The 22,319-nt window shown below is 35.7% G+C and overlaps 2 protein-coding genes and 1 long non-coding RNA gene across 13 annotated transcripts in view; 2 read left to right on the top strand and 1 right to left on the bottom strand.

The window, feature by feature from the left end:
* LOC101736209 (caskin-2) overlaps positions 1 to 6,561 on the bottom strand; it is a 339,004-nt gene extending 332,443 nt beyond the window's left edge. For 6 of the 7 annotated variants that reach the window (XM_062673428.1, XM_062673433.1, XM_004932493.5 and 3 more), the window contains exon 1: positions 5,704 to 5,991. In XM_062673428.1, the coding sequence (XP_062529412.1) occupies positions 5,704 to 5,719 (16 nt within the window). In that variant the 5' untranslated portion in view covers positions 5,720 to 5,991. Of the gene's footprint in view, positions 1 to 5,703; positions 5,992 to 6,293 lie in introns of those variants that run through there. The other variant, XM_012695782.4, reaches the window with a different exon arrangement.
* On the top strand, positions 2,583 to 3,833 carry LOC134200471 (uncharacterized). Its single transcript, XR_009975423.1, has 2 exons — positions 2,583 to 2,714; positions 3,637 to 3,833. It is a non-coding gene; the product is annotated as an uncharacterized LOC134200471 (long non-coding RNA).
* Positions 6,562 to 15,349: 8,788 nt separating the features above from the next.
* Positions 15,350 to 21,988, top strand: LOC101735977 (uncharacterized). Of its 5 annotated transcripts, XM_062673424.1 has the most exons (7): positions 15,350 to 15,528; positions 15,937 to 16,083; positions 16,170 to 16,334; positions 16,710 to 16,857; positions 17,349 to 17,844; positions 19,214 to 20,978; positions 21,806 to 21,988. In XM_062673424.1, exons 2-7 carry the CDS (start codon positions 16,061 to 16,063, stop codon positions 21,960 to 21,962), a joined length of 2,754 nt encoding a protein of 917 aa, XP_062529408.1. In that variant the 5' UTR covers positions 15,350 to 15,528; positions 15,937 to 16,060; the 3' UTR covers positions 21,963 to 21,988. The 5 variants fall into 5 exon arrangements, with proteins under 5 accessions (XP_062529408.1, XP_004932546.1, XP_004932547.1 ...); XM_004932489.4 differs by lacking the exon at positions 15,350 to 15,528 and having other exon boundaries at positions 15,727 to 16,083; XM_004932490.4 differs by lacking the exon at positions 15,350 to 15,528 and having other exon boundaries at positions 15,730 to 16,083; positions 19,274 to 20,978.
* The last annotated feature ends 331 nt before the right edge of the window (positions 21,989 to 22,319 follow it).

Here is a 22,319-nt window from a genome sequence, read left to right as displayed (position 1 = left end):
AAGCGATCAAACTGGTACTAATTTATATGTTGATTGACGGATGCGCTCTTTAACACAAAGAGTTCGAAATGAATTTGTTAGCACGAGCATTTAACGTTAATGGCGCGGTGTGGTCGAAAATAAATGTAAGCTTTCTTCGTCTTCCACTTATTTCTAATAATAAACGTAACTCGTTAAATGTGAACGTGGAAGGCTATAGAGAAAAAGGTAGACCTGAGAAGAAATGGACGGATTGCGTGAAAGACTATATGTGTAAGAAGGGAGTGAGCAAAGAAATAGTATGATAGAGGAGTATGGAAGGAGAAAACATGTTGTGTCCAGGGGACTGGGAGAAGGGCAGGACAATGATGAAAAGTACTCTTTGTCTTCAGTATCATTGTGTTTTATGTAGATACAGTTTACAACCAGAAAAACAAATTATATATTCAGTGATACGTGTCCGAAATTTTGCAATTTGTTATCGGTTAAAACTATGTACTACATCAACTTTATCTATCTATCTAAAAATCATATCGATCTGTTGCTTCCTTACGACATGAAAAAAGCACAGCACGTTGAAAGCATTTCCGTAAAATTTCTGGCACATTTTTTTAAAATTACTTACATAAACATGCATAAATACTGGTGGTAGGTTGTAGGTTATGCGCAAACCTAAGTAAGAGATATCGTCCTATCGACTTTTGCCGTAAATCAATCGGTTGCCCGGTTTGTTTGCAAAAAAAGGTTTGTAATCGCAAATGAAACTCAGTAGTTTTGAGAAGCAAATATTTTAATGTGCTAGTGTACTTATTCCGGAAGTTAAGGAGGGAATTAACTCTAACACAAACGGGTAACAACTGTTGCTAAATTAGTTGTAGTAAAGTGATTTAAGAGTTTTATGAATACGTAATGTAACGCGCAGGCGATTAGCAAACGCCCCTTGTGTTTCTTTGAGACAATAGATATCTGGTTCAGTTGATTTTGTATTACATTGCTAGCTGTCGATAACAGTGTTAAAGTCTTCGGGATCGACACGTCTACAATGTCTCCGTTTTCGAGTACACTGCATAACAACAAAATCACTGGATAAGATCATTGAAAACATCAACGGACGCGTCGATAAACACGAGGTGTCAATTTAAATGCAGATGTGTACGGGGCGAACACGGTCCGACTAAGTTTATCGACGTTCATAAACCTGTAAATAGAACGAATGCAGTAAAACCGTGCACCCGGCTACGGCCGCATGCCTGTTTCCAATTTTCACTGCATTGCGATCGATTGAATAACATTGATATCATAGAAGACTCGACTGCACATCGCCTTCGAAGATGATCCGGAAGGTTTGAGGTTGTCGCTGTTTCTTTTTTGCATACATCGACGCGTACGAGAGCTCTTAATGAGCTTCGTTTTCTTTTTGTTTGTTTTTTTATTGATTAGATTGTTTGACGAGCTCAGAGGCCACCTAGTTTAAGTGGTTACTGGAGCCCATAGACATCTACAACGTAAATGCGTTGAGATATAAGTTCTAAGGTCTCAAGTATAGTTACAACGGCTGCCCCACCCTTCAAACCGAAATGCATTACTGCTTCACGGCAGAAATAGGCAGGGTGGTGGGACTCACAAGAGGTCCTACCACCAGTAATTACGCAAATTATAATTTTGCGGGTTTGATTTTTATAACACGATGCTATTTCTTCACCGTGGAAGTCAATCGTAAACATTTGTCGAGTACGTATTTCATTAGAAAAATTGGTACCTACCCGTCTGAGATTCGAACACCGGTGCATCGATCAACACGAATGCACCGGACGTCTTATCCTTTAGGCCACGACGACTTCAAATTAGCAGTAAATTAGCTTACGGCAGTTCGTTTGGTGAAAAATAGTGGCCGTATCATAAAATTGTATTATGTCTGTCTCCTGCCATTTAGGCCGAAACGCATGGATGCTTCGCGACAGTTGTGTAGTAATAGTAATAAAAGCGTGACATTAGGAGCAGGCGCACGAACAATTCGATAGAAAAAAAGGTAATTGGAGAGAGGAAGGTTTTATTATAGTGAATGGGTTTAGAGATGTAGTAGCTGTAGCTAGAGTCATATGTCAGGCTGAGAGGTAGACAATTCATGATAATACCCTTAGACCCAACTATGAGACCACCGGGCAAATAGACAAGCACAACATGGAAGCCATCACCTTCATTCATGGGACCGAAGTCTCGACCGGATTGGAACATCGACTATTCTACCCTTAAATCTAAAACACACACTCAGTACAGCATACGTCAATGGCCATCAGATTAACAATAAATAATTTTCTTAAATTGATAATTGCACCGCAATTGGAGGAGTGCGACAACACATTATTCTATTAAACCACCTACGAATGCTGAAGTGTAAGCTTGAGAGCTAAAGCTAAGTTTATGTAATGTTCTAAAAGTTATAATATAGAATTCATGCTAAAATGCAAACCCGAAAGTGACGAAAGAAACCTTAGATACAGCGTGATTACATTTCATGAAAATATTTTAATGAACAAACTTGTACAAGGCATGCATGTCTTTTGTCGACTTGAATTATTGCTTCCATAAAACGTTACATTGGCAGTGAATCGTTCGAAAGTAAAGTGGAAATCTTGCGGCAACCCACAATCCAATGTCACATGGCTGGAATGTCGCGTTTTCTAACATCACATCCGGATTTCAAGCAATTACAGCCTATCAATCGATACTATAAGGTAAATATCTACTACATTTTGTGCGATTTTAATGATCCCAGTAAAGTAATCTAATTTTTTCAAGATTTCTCGATCGGATTATACTATTTAACTGCTTGCATGAAAATCCACTCATATTTTCTGCCATTAAAATTATCAACATTAAATTATTAAGTTTGAATAGGGATATCGTAAATCACTAAATACCTTATTCAGGTCGCTTCGATCGTTTTCAATATCTCAATCTCGACCCCCAAATGAGGCTACAATATTCCAAAGTTCACCGGCATCATATCAAGAGTGCTCCAGATAAATGGATCACGTTACTTGATTAACCGGCGCACATCCCTTCCCCTTATCACCCCTGGGAATATTTAAATGGGCCCCGAATATATCACACCACCCTCCATGAGGTAAATGAGCGGCCAAGTATACTCGTTTACCTACTCTAGATCGAGAATGTAAATGATGCTATCTTCATTAACAAGCAAAATACAATTTTAAAACATTTCGCATTAACATTAAAAATTTTTCGCTGACAAATGTATCAAGTTATAGAAGATACTTTGTTGCGTGTCCGTATTATGTGTTACGATCATTATTCTAGTCACATTTGAATTAGAGCGACAATTTGTGACATACGTGCAGGCTCAATCAACATGGCAATCACGCGCGGCGCCACCACAGTTATTCTAATGCTTAACGATTGAAAATCAGCACTCGCGTCATTTGTCGGCGATCTAAGATCATAGTTATATTAGATTCTTTTAAGATCACAGTTGGGCAGAGTTTGTACCAAATATTGGCATTGATTTCAATACAATATTGCTAAAACTTTACATCTCTTTGCTGGTAAGTGTAAAAATTCCTGCGATAGATACGTTCTTAGCGTGTTTTTTTTCCTCGGTATAAATCTAACTAATATCCATATCTTTTGGCCAAGGTCCGCAAACTCATTCACGAGATCGAGTGGCAAAAAACTAGAGCAATGAACCAAAAGTCACGTAAGATTCCCATCAACTCCCAAAGCACGTATTGGCGTCTAAACTACCGCTCATTGTCAATATTGGAGTACTGTTCCGAGCCACTGGTAAAATCAATAAAAGCATTATCGGTTATTAAACGTATGATTGCTAAGAATTGTTTTACTGTCTAATGAATAACAAATATTGAAATCGTGACAATAGAGGACTATGTGAATCAAGACAAACTTTTCTATAACTTAAAGGATTTAATATGTTGTATCGTGATCAGGTAACGAACTTTATAAATGAATTCTATGAATACACTCTGATGGTAGGACGTCTTGAGAGTCCGCACGGGTAGGTACCACCACCTTGCCTATTTCTGCCGTGAAGCAGTAATGCGTTTCGGTTTGAAGGGTGGAGCAGCCGTTGTAACTATACTGAGACCTTAGAACTCATATCTCAAGGTGAATGGCGGGATTTACGTTGTAGATGTCTATGGGCTCCGGTAACCACGTAACACCAGATGGGCCGTGAGCTCGTCCACCCACCTAAGCAATAAAAAATAGAAGCTAAGTTAGCTCCAGATTGTAGAAAAAAATAAAAATAAAAAAAACATCAACGTCATTTCTATTATGATTAAGTTGCCAACCTCGGATGTCTGAGTAATTGGCGTAGCAAGCGAACAGTTGTTCACAAAGTGCAAGGCTACGGAGTGCATCGCCGATAAACCGGAGATGGAAGCGAGCTGTTTATTTGATTTTCTGTCGGTACGTGCGAGCATATTAACCAAGCAACGGGCAATGACCCACGACGCCTACCCGGCCGTTTCTTGAGATCATAAAATTCACGAAGGTTTGATGTTTTCGTTACCACAAGGAAACGTCATCGACGTAACCTAATTATTTTGCCGTTGTTCTCGAAGCTAATTCGCATTTTCATTTGAAAACATTTTCAGACATACAACCTTCTCCGACAAGGACATTTAATGATCAATTAATTGATGGCAATCGCTACCAAATAGATCTCCATTCGAGCGTGTTATTAAAATAAATAGACTTCGTGTAGACTGTCTGTGTAACAATTGAAACAATAAATCCTTCGGTCACGTGTACTTTATGATTGTGTAATGGACACAAATTTTTCATTCCACTAAATTAAAAAAGAAAATATAACTCTGGCTTTGTAAAAATAATGTTTAAATCCATTGACTAAAGAATTTGTCGATGTATTCAATCGAGTTGAGAGTTATCTGGGGTTTTTTGAAGGAATCTTCATTTTCACTCTATATTCTTTTCAAAAGATAAGATCTCGATGGTCTCAAGCACTCTATTTAAAATATCGTTCGTTACAAGACTAGTCCGATTAACATACAAATCACGTACAGAACAACGATCAGCGGTAAAGTTTATCGCTAAAGTTTTACATTTAATTATGCGTCCTGTCTAGATCTGAGACGAAACGGCGCACGCAACCTTTTGTCTAGGCCCAGCGGAGTGTCGGTATCGCAATCGAACGACCTAACAGCCGGCGGCTCATCAAACATTGTCGGATTACGTTTATGGACCATTTGTATGGGATCTGCTACGGTTAATGATTTTTCGGGCGCTCCTCTTCTTGGGCAATGCTATTCTGAGATAGTTACTTAATAACTTTTTACTGGGGTGCCGTGTCTTTTGTTAGTTCGTGTCGCTTGCTAGTCACGACTTTTTTCGAACCGACTGCCACCGACTGTGATGTAACAAGTCAAATTAAAAAGTCCAGTAGGAATTCGTTGGAACGTGTTGGCGGTTTCAACTTTTTTTGAACTCTCAAGCTCTTAAAAGAAACTGAAGTGAGTTAAGAAATTAATGTCGGAAACAACAAGCAAGCTTCCAAAAATTTTTACGTTCCAAACATGCAGTATTATCATTTGCGGTTTTTCTCGAGTCCATACTTCACGTGTTCCCTTTTTCTTATCTTTGGCCACCTCTTGATGACATTTTGTTATCTTGTGTTAGTAGGTTACAATCATGCAGAAAAGCTTCTTATGTTTGAATTCTCACCGTTTATTTTCCTCATGCCGGCCCTAGACCTTCACGGCACGGACGAAATCCTGTCTCCAAAGTCAGCAACAACAAAACACACTCGTGAACTTGCACTTTTCATTTATGACACAAGGAACACTTATCGAACTTTTTACGATAGCATAATAATGCAACCTTCATAGATACAAACGTGTAGCACTGCTCTGTTTAGTTGATAAGAAAGAAAACATGAAATGTTTTATCACGAAACGATCTACACCCACGCAAACAAGTTGCGACGCGCGTCAACGCCGCGTGACTGCAGGCGTGTCGGCGTCTGACACTTTGGCGCTGACTGTGGCATAGCTCTGAACTAATAAAAGATTTAAGTGTCAACCGGTAGATGTCACTGTTTTAAATAAATTGAATGTTTACTACACAGGGCCAATAAAACCTAATTAGCAATTGGTACAAATGTAAACACAAATTGTAAACATGGGTACATAAATTGAACGAAACTTAAAGTAATAGTTTAGCTTTTTGTCAACAGCGACTTTTAAACCTTTACGAAAATATATTATCACACAAATACATTTATAATAGTTTAAAAGATATTAATTATAACTTACCTTGTATTTTAAATCAGTATAGGGGCTCGAAGTACTCCTAGTTAAAGAAATCACATCACAAGAATTGCATTTGTTTCGCAAAATATAAGAAAAGGGCTGTATATAGTTCGCTTTACACATAAATATGAAACGAAATATGAAGAAACACCGGGCGTCAGCCACTAATTTCATTGAAATAACGTGATTTCCATGAACAACTCTGACGTATTAGGGGATTTCCGTAAAGCACAGTAATAAAAAGTACGGTCTAAGCACGGACTACGGCGAAAAACACCGATAACACTATCCATCCATCACCCTGTATGCCCAGCTACGTGAAGTTAGCAGTGAGTCTGTACGTCAAAATATACCATAAATAACGCGGTACGTATTCAAGGGTGCGCCACCCTAGTCGTAGTCACTTACACCCTGCTGGTGTCGCCCAATAGGTACGCAGCCATTATAAACAAAACCATTAAAGTTGTTGAGTACACGTTTCACGCTATTTCTTGTTGTCTGGCGTTACTGAAATAGCTATCAAAGCTGACGATCAGTTTTGATAGCTATTTTGATCCTTCACGGTGCTTTCACACTGGCTCTTTATAAAAAAATAACAAGATTATCAGTAAAATTTTGTATTTTAAATTCAATTTTTCAATCTACGCATAAACATGTACATGCGTTTCTTTTTATCCGTACTTACCTATATAATTAACCCAAAAGTTCTAGTCATCGCTTAGATTATATATATTTAAGATTAAATTGTTAAATGCGCATTTATTTATATATGTGAAATATAAATTAATATCAAAACGTTACAATTTTAGCTTTTACAATTTAATGTACCTATTCATTCGTCATCGCTTTCGGTAAATGCGCTGAAAGGGAAAATCGACAAAAGAATCCTTTTTAGGAACGGGATAAGATGCGACGTGAAGAAAAAGACAGCGACAATTTTTCCGCTTCATATCTTTTTGTACATTTCATTACTTCCGCAATGTGTGGACGTAGCTGTCGGGTAACATCGGCAGAGTTCGGAAGACGTCGGGTTCCGTCGAGAATTTACGGGTAACTAATCGATACACAACGGACACGTAGGACTACGGCGTAGCTACTACGGACGTACTACAAGATTACACCTCTAGTGGCGACCATTGACCAAAGTAGTGCAATGCATTCATCCCATTTCAAGTCCCTGAAATTAGAAATGATTCAGATCATATTAAGTTCTCAAAATAAATAAGAATTCATTTAGAAATTACAAGTTACAAGAATACATTTACAGGTTTTAATTCTCACATAAAACAATTCGCTTGAAATAAGCATTAACTAGTACATACGTGTAAGATTTTTTTAAAGAAAACGTATTTATTTGAACATCAGCAGCTTCATTCATAATTAGATATCCAAACAACTAATGCCATCTAGTGAATCGTTTTGACTTTTTAGTTAATCACGCATGCTTATTTTGAATTTGTCATTTTTTTAATAAGTTTGACCAGTTTGTTATCAAAACGTAGGTACGAGGTAGGTACCAACAAAGCAATGAAATTTATTTCTTTTTGTTTATTTTCGACTTCGATTATTATTTCGACAGGCTATTTAAGAAAAGTAGCCTATACATTCAGATTTTATTTTTAATTGCTTTCCTTTAGTTGCGTAGCATGCAACTATCCATAGCTTTTCAGTTAAAACTTAAAAGTTGTATTCTATTCATCACATAATTATTATGTTCGTATGCTTCATAATAATATAGCATTCACGTTTGTGATGTCCATGGTTTCTAGTAACCAATTAACCTCAAGTGGATGTCGGTCACTTGTCCTAAGTATAAAAAATGATTAAAATCTAACTATAAAAAATTCTTAAAATCAACAGTAAGTTTTCAAACCCGAATCCCATACTTTCATTTCGTGAAAAGTTACTGTACATCTCTACGGTGCTTTTAGGTATCTACCACAAGCACTGGTCACCATCCTCGCCGAACACGTCGCTTGCGATGAAAGGCTCGACGAGTGAATTTACCCACAGATACAGCCCACTGAGTTTCTCGCCGGATCTTCTCAGTGGGTCGTGTTTCCGATGCGGTGGTAGATTCTGCGAAGCACTGCTCGTGCTAGGGCCAGTGTTACCAACACTCCCGGTCAGAGCCCCGTGAGCTCACCTACACGTCAAGGAGAAGCTGAAATAGCCTCTCAAGGGTATCAGCATAGGTAGGAAAAAAAGTACATCTTTTCTCTCTCTCTTTATCTCTGCTCTACATTTTATAGGAAGTTCCTACCTAGTTTTAATATGTATTTCTTTTTATGTCTGCTTTATGACATTATTTTCAGATTATCACCTCTTTTATTTCTTTTTGAGATTTAACAAATACTATCATTGTATAAATAATTTTTAATAGGCTTTCTGTAAATGGTTGGGTATATATATTTATATACATATATATTATATTAAGTAAAGTTTTTCCACGCCAGTATACTTAGACAAAAACAATCTTCACTCAATCTGGATTCAGTATGCAGTTTTCTTCCATTCATGAACGTGTTACTTAATCAGGTGTCCCATCCGCGCGTAGCTGGAATAGCCCCTTGTTGGAATTTTAATATGAAAGTAATGGCAGGCAACACTTGACACATGTAAGGTTACAAATTTCGAATATTGGAATTATTTTAAATGTTTAAAACAAATAATTGTCTTCTCGTCGGTGAAGACAATGACTTCTCATCTAGACACGGTCAGAGCAACATCTAAGAGTTTTTATAAAAATAAAATAATGGTGTAATAGTGTTCAAAGTATTTGCAATGTAATTATAATATAGCAGTGTGTTTTTAAATAGCCCCTCATCAACCTACAGAACCCAATTCCCTCAAATTTTACCGTCCAACACCCCTTAGACTACTTGCAACTAAGTAAGAAAAAAAAGATTAGGTGAGCGAAACACATAGATTTCCTACTTCAGTGGCAAAACAGGAAAGTTTTCGACATTTGACACATGACTGCCATGACAGCACTATCAGGTCAGATGTTTTACTTTCTCCTTTAAAGGAAAAAATAAGTTAGTGGGGAATATTTGGAGAAAAATTCGATGGAGAGAAATCATTTGCAAAAAGTATTATATTTGGAATACTAATTCTAGACACGGTGGATATTTTTTTTGGAAATTAATATTGCTCTATAAAAATAAAAAATAGGCTTTCGGACGCTATTTAGCAATAAATAAATAAGAATTTAAAAATATACGACTATATAATACTGTCTCCATTGTTATGTATTCTCGTATTGTATTCTTTCCTTTTTCTAATTTTTGAAATGCACCATTTTGGAAAAAATATTGAAATTCGGAAAATTCCAGAAACTACATCTTGCAACCGTATATAAGTTTTGTGGTGCTTTCAGTATATAGTTGTTATTTAAATTGGTGTTAGACTGCCGGTAGAGAGTACCGTAATTATTTTCATCAGTGTATAACATATGAGTCGACTATTATCAAAGCCGGCAATGTGACTTTTGGACAATAATTGGTAAATCAGAAAAACGAATTATTGACTTTGTATTCCATTGGCAGTCACAAAACTCTTCTGAACGACATCTTAGATAAATAACAGGTTAAGTATTAACCTTTATTTAATGCAGGTTTTGAACCGTATTCTTTGAAGGAGACGATTATATTCAAATCAATCTGTATTAACTTATCAATAACATTTTTTCGTCCAAATGCACAGATTGACACCTTTGATAATAGACGACTCATATCTATATTATCTATGGTGTATAATCTATGCAAGTTTGAAGAGGACTTTTTGGCAGGGACTTTTGGCGGGAATTCCAAAAAGAGCGCGCGTACAATTTGAAAATTTTTTCATTTTTATTTCAATTTTGTTATATTTTTTCATAAAAATACTGTGTAAATAGTTGAATTTATCAGTGGTGACCCTTAGAAATGGAGGGTAACGAGGGGGGCGGGGATAACCCGCCCACCTCAAATAAACGTCCTCGCGTTGAGGATCGTGGTGGTGACCCCAAGGTGGACTTTGGCGTTGGCGGAGGCGGTGAGCGTAATGACTCTTACTTGCCTTTTTTTAAACCAAACTATAAAAGACTTTATCCGGAGAACTCTGCTAATACTGAGTTTAAAGTATTTGTCGAAGCAACTAATAAGGACAGACTGGGCAACAAGAGCCCTATTTACTTAAACCACGTTTTTGCAACGGAAATTAAAGGTGTGACGGCAATTCAAAGAGTGAATGCCAATAAAATAGCAGTTATTTTTAAACAATATAACACAGCAAATAACTTTATTAAGAATTCATCTTTCTTAGAAAAATATGACATGAGAGCTTTCATTCCTGCTGCGCAGATTGAAAAGACTGGAATAATAAGATTCGTTCCAGCTAACATTTCTAATAAAGAGTTGTACAGTAGGCTATCGTCAATATATGAAATTATTGCTATCAGACGATTCACAAAGAAAGTAGGACATGAGCATGTTCCTTTACAAACTGTAAGCATTACTTTCTTATCAAATATTCTACCAGACAATGTTCAATACGACTTATTCTCTTATAGAGTTTTTGAATATATACCACCATTGCAACAATGTTTCAAATGTTTCAAGTTTAACCACTCAGCTAAAATATGTAACAGTAAACAAAAATGTTCTATTTGTGGAGGTGAGCACTTATATAAGGAATGTGACAAGCCCACTGAAATTTGTTGTACAAATTGCAGCGGACCTCATCTTGCCATTTCAAAAGTATGTCCAATTAAAATAAAGAAAATTATGGAAAAAAAATCTAAAATTACTTATGCAAGTGCTACCTCAACCAAGCAAGTAAATAACAATGACTTTCCTCCACTTCCAACATCAAAAACACCTGTATATAATACTGTAAATAAATCTGTATATAACTCTGTAAATAAGCCTCTATATAATTCTGTAAATAAGCCTGTAAATACACATGTAGATAATGTAAATAAACAACAAGATGCCTTTAGAAAATATTAAAAATCAAATTGTCTCCAACAATGATGTACTTATGGCCCTTGTACAGACATTGGTGGAGCTAGGCAATAAGGGTGATAATTCACCTACTACAGTGAAAACAATTAAGGATATCTTAATTAAAAATCTAAAATAATGGATCTAGGTCCTACACAGTCTAAGATACGTATTGCTCAGTATAATATTCAAAGTGCCAATAGTAAAAAACCCTTGCTCATTCAATTCTTGAAACAACAAAACATTGATATATGTCTACTTAATGAAACCTGGTTCAAAGATAACAAATTTAAAATACCAGGTTACAATATTTATAACAGAAATTCAAACAATAGTCATAATGGTGTGGCAATATTAATTAAACCATACCTCAAATACAATATTATTAACACTACATTCTATGAGGACATTCAAACTGCTGCCCTGTCTTTATCAACAGTAAGTGGTAGTTTGACTGTTCTTTGTGTTTATTGTCCACCTACTAGTCGTCATATCAGACTAAATAGATTACAGAGTATAATTTATAATCTTCCAAAACCAATATTTGTAAGTGGTGACTTTAATGCTCATCATATAGCTTTTGGTTGTTTATCTAGTAAGAGTCGAGGTCACAGCTTATTTAATATTATTGACGACTTAGATTTATGCATTTTGAATGATGGTAGATTTACAACTGTCAACTATCCTAGACGAAATCCTTCTGCTATTGATGTTAGCTTCGTCAGTGCTAGTCTTGCATCTATGTGTGAGTGGTCTGTCCATCACGATGCCATGGGAAGTTATCATTACCCTACAATAACAGAAATATCCTTAACTATTGATAAATATCACATTGGTTCGCCAGTAGACAGATTTTTATATAATAAGGCAGATTGGACTAAATACAACACTCTTTCCAGAACAGTTTTCAATAATTTTATCCTAAATTCAAATGACCCTATATTAACTTATAGTGCTTTCTGTTCTTGTTTGGATACATTAAAAACTATGACAATTCCTAAACTTACAAAATCAAATAGTTTCAAAAGCCGTTTGCCAACACCCTGGTGGAATGATATTTGTGAACAAAGTGTCATTGCATCTTATAATGCTCTCAAATTATATAGAAATGTGCCATCCATAGAGAATTATATTAACTATAAAAGAAAGGATGCACAGAAAAAAAGAACAATAGCAGAGCAGAAAAAAATTGGTTGGAATAATCTAACTAATACTTTCAGTAGAACAACACCCATTAGTAAGATTTGGAATTTACTTAAAATGTTTAAAGGTGTTAAAACTGGCAATAGGTCATATAGAGATGAATTCATTCCCTCATTTTTGGATAACTTAACAGACAATAGTAATTTAATTCAGACCAGTAACTTGAATATTTATTTTAATTTAAACAATGACAATCATAATTCCAAATTTTTGGTTGAACCCTTTACATGGTCAGAATTTACAATAAGTTTACAATCTAGACGCAATACAACACCAGGTATGGATGACTACCCTTACCTATTGATTAAAAATCTGGATGAATCAGCTCAAAAATTATTTCTAGATATCCTCAATTTACTTTGGCTTAACAACTATATTCCACAGGCATGGAAAACACAGTGTGTTATTCCGATACTCAAACCAGACAAGGCACCAGAACTTGCTAGCTCATATAGACCAATTTCTTTATCTTCATGTCTTGGCAAAATTTTTGAAACAATGTTAAAAGTCCGTCTTGACTGGTATGTTGAAGCTAATCACATCATTCCTGATGTCCAATATGGCTTTAGGCGAGGGCGAAGCTGTGCTGATAGTTTTATCTCTTTAATATCTGATCTGAAACATGGGAAGGAAAAAAATTTACATACTGTTTGTATATTCCTTGATGTTCAAGGTGCCTTTGACAGTATAGATCCTGGTATACTTGTGAAAGTTATGTCAGGGCTAGGAATACCCGGACAACTCTGCAAATGGATATATAACTTCTTGAATGAAAGGACAGTGTATGTAAAATACAATAATATGCTATATGGTCCAAAATCTGCCTCGAAAGGCACAATGCAAGGTGCTACTTTATCTCCGTTATTGTATAATATATACACAAGTGAAATCTGCAACTTTATAGATAATGTAAATAATAATGTAAATATTCTACAATTTGCTGATGACATCGTTTTGTATAGTAGTGACTATAATTTACAAGTAGCAATAGACAGTATTAATGTAGCTTTATCCCAACTGTTCTATTATTACAATGACATTCTACATTTAAAAATTAATCCATCCAAGAGCAACGTAATGATATTCAGCAAGGATACACCAATCTATAATGTCATTTATAATGGTGAAATTATAAACAAGGTTACCAGCAAAAAATTTTTGGGAATAATAATAGATCAGAAATTAACTTTTGAATCACATATTAATCATATTTCCAAAAATGCTTTAAGAGGTCTTAATGTTATGAAATGTCTTGCTGGAGTATCATGGGGTGCAGATCCCAAAATACTGTCTTTAATATACAAATCGATTGTCAGAAGCCATTTTGATTATAGCTCTCTTGCTTATTTGAATAGTCCACATGCAAGTAAACTTGATATATTACAGAACAGAGCTTTGAGAATAATATCTGGTGCAATGTGCTCAACTCCCATAAGGGCCATGGAAGTTGAGACAAAAGTTATGCCATTAATCTTGAGACGTCTCTTACTTGCACACAGATACTGTCTCAAATTACTATCTTCTAATAATATGCAAATAGTTCAAAAAATTGCACCATACCTAGACATCACTCCTCCTTCATTATTAACTGGAATAACCCTTAACAAATATACACCACCTTTGTCCATAATATATCTGGAAATAGATAATAAGTATAAAAAGATCAGTAAACAGTCCCTTTGGCCATGTTACTCTAATAGTTATCACTCCATTTCATATCCAGTAAATATAATCCCAAGCACAATTAATAGCAATTCTGATATGATTCAGTTCTTGTCACAAAACTATACATATTACACTATATATACTGATGGCAGCAAAGGGAATAACTATGTGCATGCAGCATTTTATGATTCAAAGGCTAGGTTTTCTCAAAGCTTTGTTTTGAATGAATATTGTTCCATTTTTACTGCAGAGGCTTATGCTGTTTATCAAGCCTTACTGCGAATTACTGTGGTTAATAGCTGTACAAACTTTTTAATAATAACTGATTCTTTAAGCCTGCTAGAGAGTTTAAGTAATATATCTGTAAATTATAAAACTAATTACGTCTTGTATATTATAAAAGAGCTTTTGTATAAATATCATCATAAGAATGTAAATATAGCATTTATGTGGGTTCCTTCACATAGAGGCATAACGGGCAACGAAAAAGCTGACAAAGCTGCACGTGAGGCTATAAACAGTATTGACGTTACAGACTCATTACTCGTACCTTTCACTGACTATTTTCTAAATATTAAAGAAAACATTTACACTCTGTGGAGGGAATTGTGGAAGAAAGATCAGGAAAACAAGGGAAAGTGGTATGGAAGTATCCAAGATAACCTGCCTGTTAAACCATGGTATGAAAAATTGAAAACTAGTGAAAGTAGAGTTTTCATCACAACAATAAACAGATTGAGATTTGGCCATAATACTGCGCCGTCACACCTAGCAAGACTTGGCATTGTTTCAAATAGCCAATGTATACACTGTCAAGCAGAAGAAGGGACGATCCATCACATTATTTTCGATTGCCAAAGTTTCTTAATTCAAAGACTTGTGCTGGCTAGTGAACTTAGTGATACCAATGCATTTAAGTCTGTCTCTTCGTCCCGCCCGCCGCCACTTAACTTTTTACTAAAAGATCCAACATCCTATAAACCTATTTATAATTACATAAAAAAGACAATTCAAACAATTTAAATGACAAAATTTAGTGAAGTGAAGTGTAGTGACCCCAAAGTAATGAACATTTTCCAAATAAGATATGACCTAAAGGTCTCTGTCACCAGGTCATAAAATTAAAAAAAAAAAAAAAAAAAAAGACTTTTTGGCATGACTTAAAGATTTCAGTTACCAGGTCATAAAATCTCTTAAAAAAAAAAGACTTTTTAGCGGGAACGCAAGGAGTGAAGTTCTGTAATTTGTTTTATTTTGTCTATTTAGTCTTTCTTCAGGTTTAAATGTGTAAAAACGGTAGATTATTAACTGTTTAATATCTTTGAAAGTGGGTAAATGAAACAAAGCCGCTGCACGTAGCTTCTCGGGATCCTCCAAAAACTCCACTGGTAAAATCTCAGTAAATGACCACCATTTTACTGAGATTATAATATTATATTTTCATCCCATTTCATTTAATTTCATACCAGCTGATTAATGGCTCGAATTCATTATCTTCATTTCATTTCATTTCATTTCATTTACTCCATATTATCATTCTTCATAAAAATATGAATATAAATTACACGACCTAAAGGTCTTAGTTACCAAGTCATCAAATCCCGTAAAAAAAAGATATGATAACTTCGACTTTCCAAAGAAGAAAATCTAAAAGAGATCGGTTCATAGTTTTCTTATTTACGTGTTTTGCAATCATTAAGAAATGATTATGAATGAATTAATTATTTTTTATTCCAAGAATTAACTTAAAAATTTCTTCTACCTCCTAATTGAGAAATGTTATAAAATTATTGTAGGTAAAATGTATTTCTCTTCTGTGACTACCTATCTGAAACTGAAAAGTGAAATAATTGAATTATTGAGGGTATGTTAAATTTTCCTAATTTTAAGACAAGCACATTTCTCTAACATTGGAAAACAATGCCTGATCCAAAACTCCTATCGTAAGTATATTTATTCTAAATGCTTTAAGAATATTTGGTATCAATTTAATTAATTTATATTCGAAACATGGAATTACGATTTATAGAGGAGAAGAGTTAGTAGCAAAGGGTGTAACGAGAACTGAGGGTGCACTGCCCATCATTGGCCTCAAAGAAGTTGTACCAAACGGTTCTTGGTTAGAGCAAAAACAAATACAAGTGGCTTTGGAAGCTAGAAAACATTTAATCGAAGTTAATAGGATAGAAAAACAGTAAGTTATAATATGAAACCACTAAACATAAGCACTCTGAAGGTTTTAATGCCGGCATATTATGAGTTATTCTGCACACTTTATCACAATCAATTATCACTAAATAATCAATCCAATCAAAAGTTTACACTTGTTAAAGTTAAAATTTCATTGGAAATATGTAGTGCATAAATACAAAAAATCCACATTTTTACAAAGCACTATAAATCGTGTAAATTATGATTACTTTTACAAAATATTCTCTTGTAATTATTGGGTTTCACTCGATACTTAAAATGCTGCATTCCTTATTTGACATTGTCATGTAATAAACAAAACATGTGTAATAAGTTCATAGCAGAGTAACAGTATCACAGTTTTTTTTTATCATTTCAGAGGTAGTTTATCACATGCTGAATGGAGAAACGATTTAAGGCTTGCTGAAGTAATTCGACAAACTGGTGGATACTGGCAGTTCTATGGACATCATCAAGGAAAAAAATTGTACCTAAAACCTGAAGAAGCACTATTTTTAATGGAAAGTGTGAGTCTATGGTATTAGGTTTTTTCATAGCATTTATGTCGATTATGTTAAAGAGCAATCGTTTTTTTTCTTTAGTAGCTTGATAGGTGAACAAGCTTTTAATCCACAAGGTGGTATGTGTTCAACAGATCTAGAGATAACACAATGTAAATGCTGCCACCCACCTTGTGACATGAGTTTGAAGTCTTCAAACAGGAACACATGATTGCTTGCATGAGAAATTGGTAGTTGGTCAGACCTACACATGTAGGCCTATGATATACTCCACCATTAAATATTAAAATCAGATATTGAAATGCATATTCTTTGCTTCAAGCATATGCTTTAGGCTTAAAAAATCTGTGACTCTTTTAAAATTCTTTAAGTAACTTCATTTACAATTTAGAAATGAGAATTGTAAACAGACCAAAAATAAAACTATAACCTACATTTTAAATTGGTAGACATTTTAATTAAGCAGGTTGAATAAATCAAAATGTTTTAATTTACAGAACTGTCTGCGTCTTAACAATAATGGTATAACAATGTCATTACAAGAAGCATATTCAATATTACTTAATGAAGAACTGTTGTTACTGCAATATCAAGTTTATGCGTCGCTCAGTAGATTAGGATGTAAAGTCTACAGACATGTTGTTAATAAGAAAGAAAAAACAAATTCTAATGAAGATAAATTAGGAAATACGATAACAAATAAAGATACTGATGTTAGTAGTGAAAGTAACATGGAAATTGATTATGGTATTACTGAAATTGGTACTCGAACTACTGAAAGACATGCTAACAAAAAAATTGATGATGGATCTGAGATATCAAATAAAAATAGTGAAAACAATGCCTATGATGAAGTACAGTCCAATGATAATGAAAGTATTGCTACCAGCAGCCAAGAAATTGATAACACTCACATTGTAGATTGTGAAAGCGATGATGAACTTACTGTTGTTATTGAAAATGATTCTTCCAAACAAAACAACAAAAATACAGGTAGATATAACAATTTATTTTATTGCTCAGTAGACCGACATTACAAATGTTGTTCTTGTGGAATGTTTATAATAAGTTATTTCGTAAATATAGTACAGCAGACAAGTAGCCAAGGTGTGGATGGGTGATTTTTTTTGTTTATACCCATGAGCGAGATCATGTCGACTTTGTCCTAAGTAGTTACTCCCGGTAACAGTACCGAACTCTTTCCCGAATTCGATGTGCAAGCTAACATAAGCTCAGCCCGCTGAGTTTCTCGCCGGATCTTTTGAGCGGGTCGCGATTCCGATCTGGTAGTAGATTCATCCGCGAAGCAGCTGCTCTCTAGTTGCCAGGTCTCCTTCAAAGCTGTAAGCTAATCCCACCCCTGGCTGAGCCGTGGTCGCCCCTGTCCTAGATGGGCCTCTGGGCCACCAGTAATTCTTCACTTATAAAAAAAAGTAGTTACTGGAGCATAGAGACATCACATCATGGATGCCGCCACCCATCTTGAACTACGAGGACTTGTATGGTATAATCGCTGTCCCATCTAGGTCTAGGGGTAGTAGTTGGTTTCTGTCCTTACGCAATTAATAATTTTTCTGGATTACAAAACGGTGTTGATCTTTCGTCGCCAGAATCACAGGTGACGTGTGCCAAGTATTTCACGAAAAAAATATTTCTTCCTACGGGATTTCGGGATTTGAACACCGACACAGCATCTCTGAATATGAATATACCGCACAACTTATCCTTTAGGTCACGATAGCTAGACTAGATAGATATTTTGCAAATCACTCATAAATCCTACAACAAAATTATTGGTGATACTACTATATGACTGACTATGATGATGACATCATCATAGTCAGTTGTTCTTGGCAGAACAGTCGTGGTCATGTGAAATTCTTGTTTATTGAAGCCTTGAAAGATGTTTTCCATAGTTTGCGAACTGAGGCTTGGCGCACGCACTCGTTAAGTGGGGTTTCAGTAAGGTCTTTCACCTGATCAGTCCAGTGCATGGGGATTTGTCCACGAGATCTCTTACCATTTACCCTACTGATTATTGATTCACATTAATTAAATTAGTCTTTTTTTTTATTGCTTAGATGGGTGGACGAGCTCACAGCCCACCTGGTATTAAGTGGTTACTGGAGCCCATAGACATCCACAACGTAAATGCGCCACCCACCTTGAGATATAAGTTCTAAGGTCTCAAGTATAGTTACAACGGCTGCCCAACCCTTCAAACCGAAACGCATTATTGCTTCACGGCAGAAATGGGCAGGGTGGTAATACCCACCCACGCGGACTCACAAGAGGTCCTACCACCAGTAAATTCTATAATTAGTAAAGTCTATAATTATTTTTTGTATCAATTGAATTACAGATGTTGAAGAGTTGACACGTAAAGAAGTTCCTGGTAAAAACACTCACAGTATTGTTACAGACGTGTCAGCTGAAGGCGCTGGTAGCACTCGCGAATCGAATGACGAAACCGAACAAAATTTAAACGAGATGAAGCTACGAAAGCTTTTGGAACGTAAATACAAATCCACTAATGCCAATGCACTCGAAATTAATTTCAAAAAGATACCGGACTTTTATCAGAAAACGTTTGCGACCGTGAAGGCGCCCGAAGAACAGTTCATACCTAAGAACATATATGTAAATAAAACGTCATACGTGCTCAACGTTGAGAACCTTAAAACTAAAGACATTAGAAATACGTCGAGCAACTTATCTTACACATCCTCCGATGAACCAAACGAGTCGCTTAAGAGCATCGGGAACGGTTCGCGTAACGAAATACCCGCCGCGACGCATTTCTACCCGAACACGAGCACACCAAGAATGACCAATCAATACAGACCTTACAACTGGTGGAGGCCGCGCGGGAACTTCAACTACTTTCATTTTAACATGTTCTTTCAGAGGCCATACTTTCCTCAGTATTTCGTACCGAGGTTTCAGTTCCAACCGAGGGTGCATCCGGTTTTCAGATCATACCCGGACATGAGGAACGCCCACACGAACGTTGAAAACGCACAAGGCACGAGGAACTCCCGGAAACGACCACGCGACACACGGATGTACCATTTGCAAATAATCAAGAACCTCGCCGGGAGGCTGAAGAGGCTGATCGCTTCGGGGAATCTGCAGATATCAAATATACAGTCCATACAAAAAGTCATACAGACTTACAACCACAGTTACAAGTGTAAATTGACCCTCACCGATAACTTTGATCTCGTTGACGAGACGGTCGTTATTGAAACTATTGAATTGGATACCGAGGAAGAATCTCAAAATAAAAGGCAAAGAGTCAACGAAGACACCTTCACGGAAAACTTCAACAAGCTCAAAGAGCTAGCGTTGAAGTTGAAAGATTTGAACGAGAAAGACCAAGTCACGTCTCGGCACCGAAGGGCATTTTCGAACGCCATTAAAACTTTCAACAAGTCTTTCAACGCAGACATATACATGAACAGCAACTACGACATGATCGACCGGAGGCAAGTGGTACTGGACACGAGCTCCGACTCCGAAGACGCATTGAATCAACCAAATGCGTTCACCAAGAAATTGAAGAATCCATTTAATATTATAAAGCGTTTTAACGAAATTCGCAACGTGCAATGTACGATCGATAAGGACAACAACGGTGAACCGGAGTCGGATATTGTAAAACCATACGACACAAAACATCGGAGACCAGACGAACTCAGTAAGCACTGGTATCCGAGTGATGATGATTTCGGTCGAGCGGAAGTCGTCCGACGCGACAACGCACGCATTACAGACATTTTCAACAACGGCTACATCTACAGTCTCATATCGGAGTGCCCGAATAAGTACGAAAGCTGGTTAGAAATTAAAATAGCTTTCTTAAAATGTATCGAAATCACCAATAAACACTATAAGAATCAAATTCCGTCAACTAGCGCTGACACGTCTGCTCTGCAGCCCCTAGTGAAGCCAGGTGACTTCTCCGACTTGCCGAAGATGTTGGAGAAATTGCAAATAATAACCGCAGACACTCACATTCCAGAGGAGACCAGCCTCCGAATAGATTTTGATGTTTACAACAGAAGTATAAAGAGTTTTAGAAAAAGCAACAAGCCAAAGCCAGATTTCCGTTTGAGCTGTATCGAGTGAGTATTTAAGTTTGACTTATAAAGTTTATTATTTAATAAAATTGCACCGTAGTTAAATATTCCCCGAAGGTTGACAAAATACTTTTTGGAAGTGCTAAAAACTTTATTAAGTTTCTAGTCGAACGGGTAAACGTTTTGCGCACGCTAAGATCACGAACAAGTAAGCAAGTAAACAAACAAACAAAACCACAAATACTTAGAACTGCTAATATAATTTAATATCGCTTTTTTGATTGAAAATAAGATGTGAAAGTTTAGAAAAAATTTATAAATAAATAGACGGTATTTAGCAATATATTTGAAATACTAACGAAAACCAATTCACTCCTCCGTAAAACATTCGAAACATCCAATATGATTAATAACAAAAAAATAAGGTGTAGTTTATTAATGAAGTCAACTTAAATCGAATAATTAACGCGATCGATAAAAACTGACGCGACGTCTAGACTAAACCGAGCCGGTACCTTAAAAGCAAATGTTTTAAAATATGAATAAATTGCGTACATAGAACGGCCACAATACAACTTTAGGAATGCGAACTCAGAATTGTGGGTAGCTAAATATTAATTAAGGGAAGTACATACATGATCTCTTTTTCAAAGCCCAGATGATTGTTTTGTAGTATGCTGTGGTTTATATAATTTATTTTATTTGATATATATTTCTTATCTATGTATTTTGTATGTATATATCTATATATTGTATGTAATATTTCATCATTCGAACTACATTTTTTTTACTACTTACCGTCATTTTTACAATTTTAATTTAATAATGTCAGCTTATCCATGATCCCTAGTCATTTTGTTTTCGTTTTTCAGCGAATCATGTTGCCTTCCATCAGCAGCGGATGTCTCAGCTCTAATATCGAAATACGAAGACGATGTACCGACAATATTCGCCGTTGTAGGCCTAGGCAGTATCTCATATGTACAAATAAAGCCAATCGTATTACCAGTGTATATGCCTAACGAATAATGTAAATAAAATTCCTTTTATATTGATTTCAGTGGTTTTTCTTGTTAAGTAAGGCAGTTTTTGAATAATAAAATATCGAGTGCGTATCGCTGTGATCAGCGCTGTATACGTGAAATATAATTTTTGTAATTACAAATAACCACCTAGCGAACGTGATTGAGTCTAGATCGGTGTTTCCTAACGTGGGGCCCACGCCCCACAATGGGGCAATTTGATAATTAAAGGGGGCAATTGCACTAAATTAATATAAAAAATCTGTATGAAAATCATTTTGAATTTCAGTTTTTTAATAAATGTTTTGAAATATTACTTACTGTGGTCTGATAACAATTTCGTAGGTAGTGATTTCTTCCTAAA

This window comes from Bombyx mori, chromosome 17, assembly GCF_030269925.1.
Source record: "Bombyx mori chromosome 17, ASM3026992v2".
Taxonomy (NCBI): Eukaryota; Metazoa; Arthropoda; class Insecta; order Lepidoptera; family Bombycidae; genus Bombyx; species Bombyx mori.
Note: the sequence above shows the minus strand (reverse complement) of the source record. Positions and strands in the feature narration are given on the sequence as shown.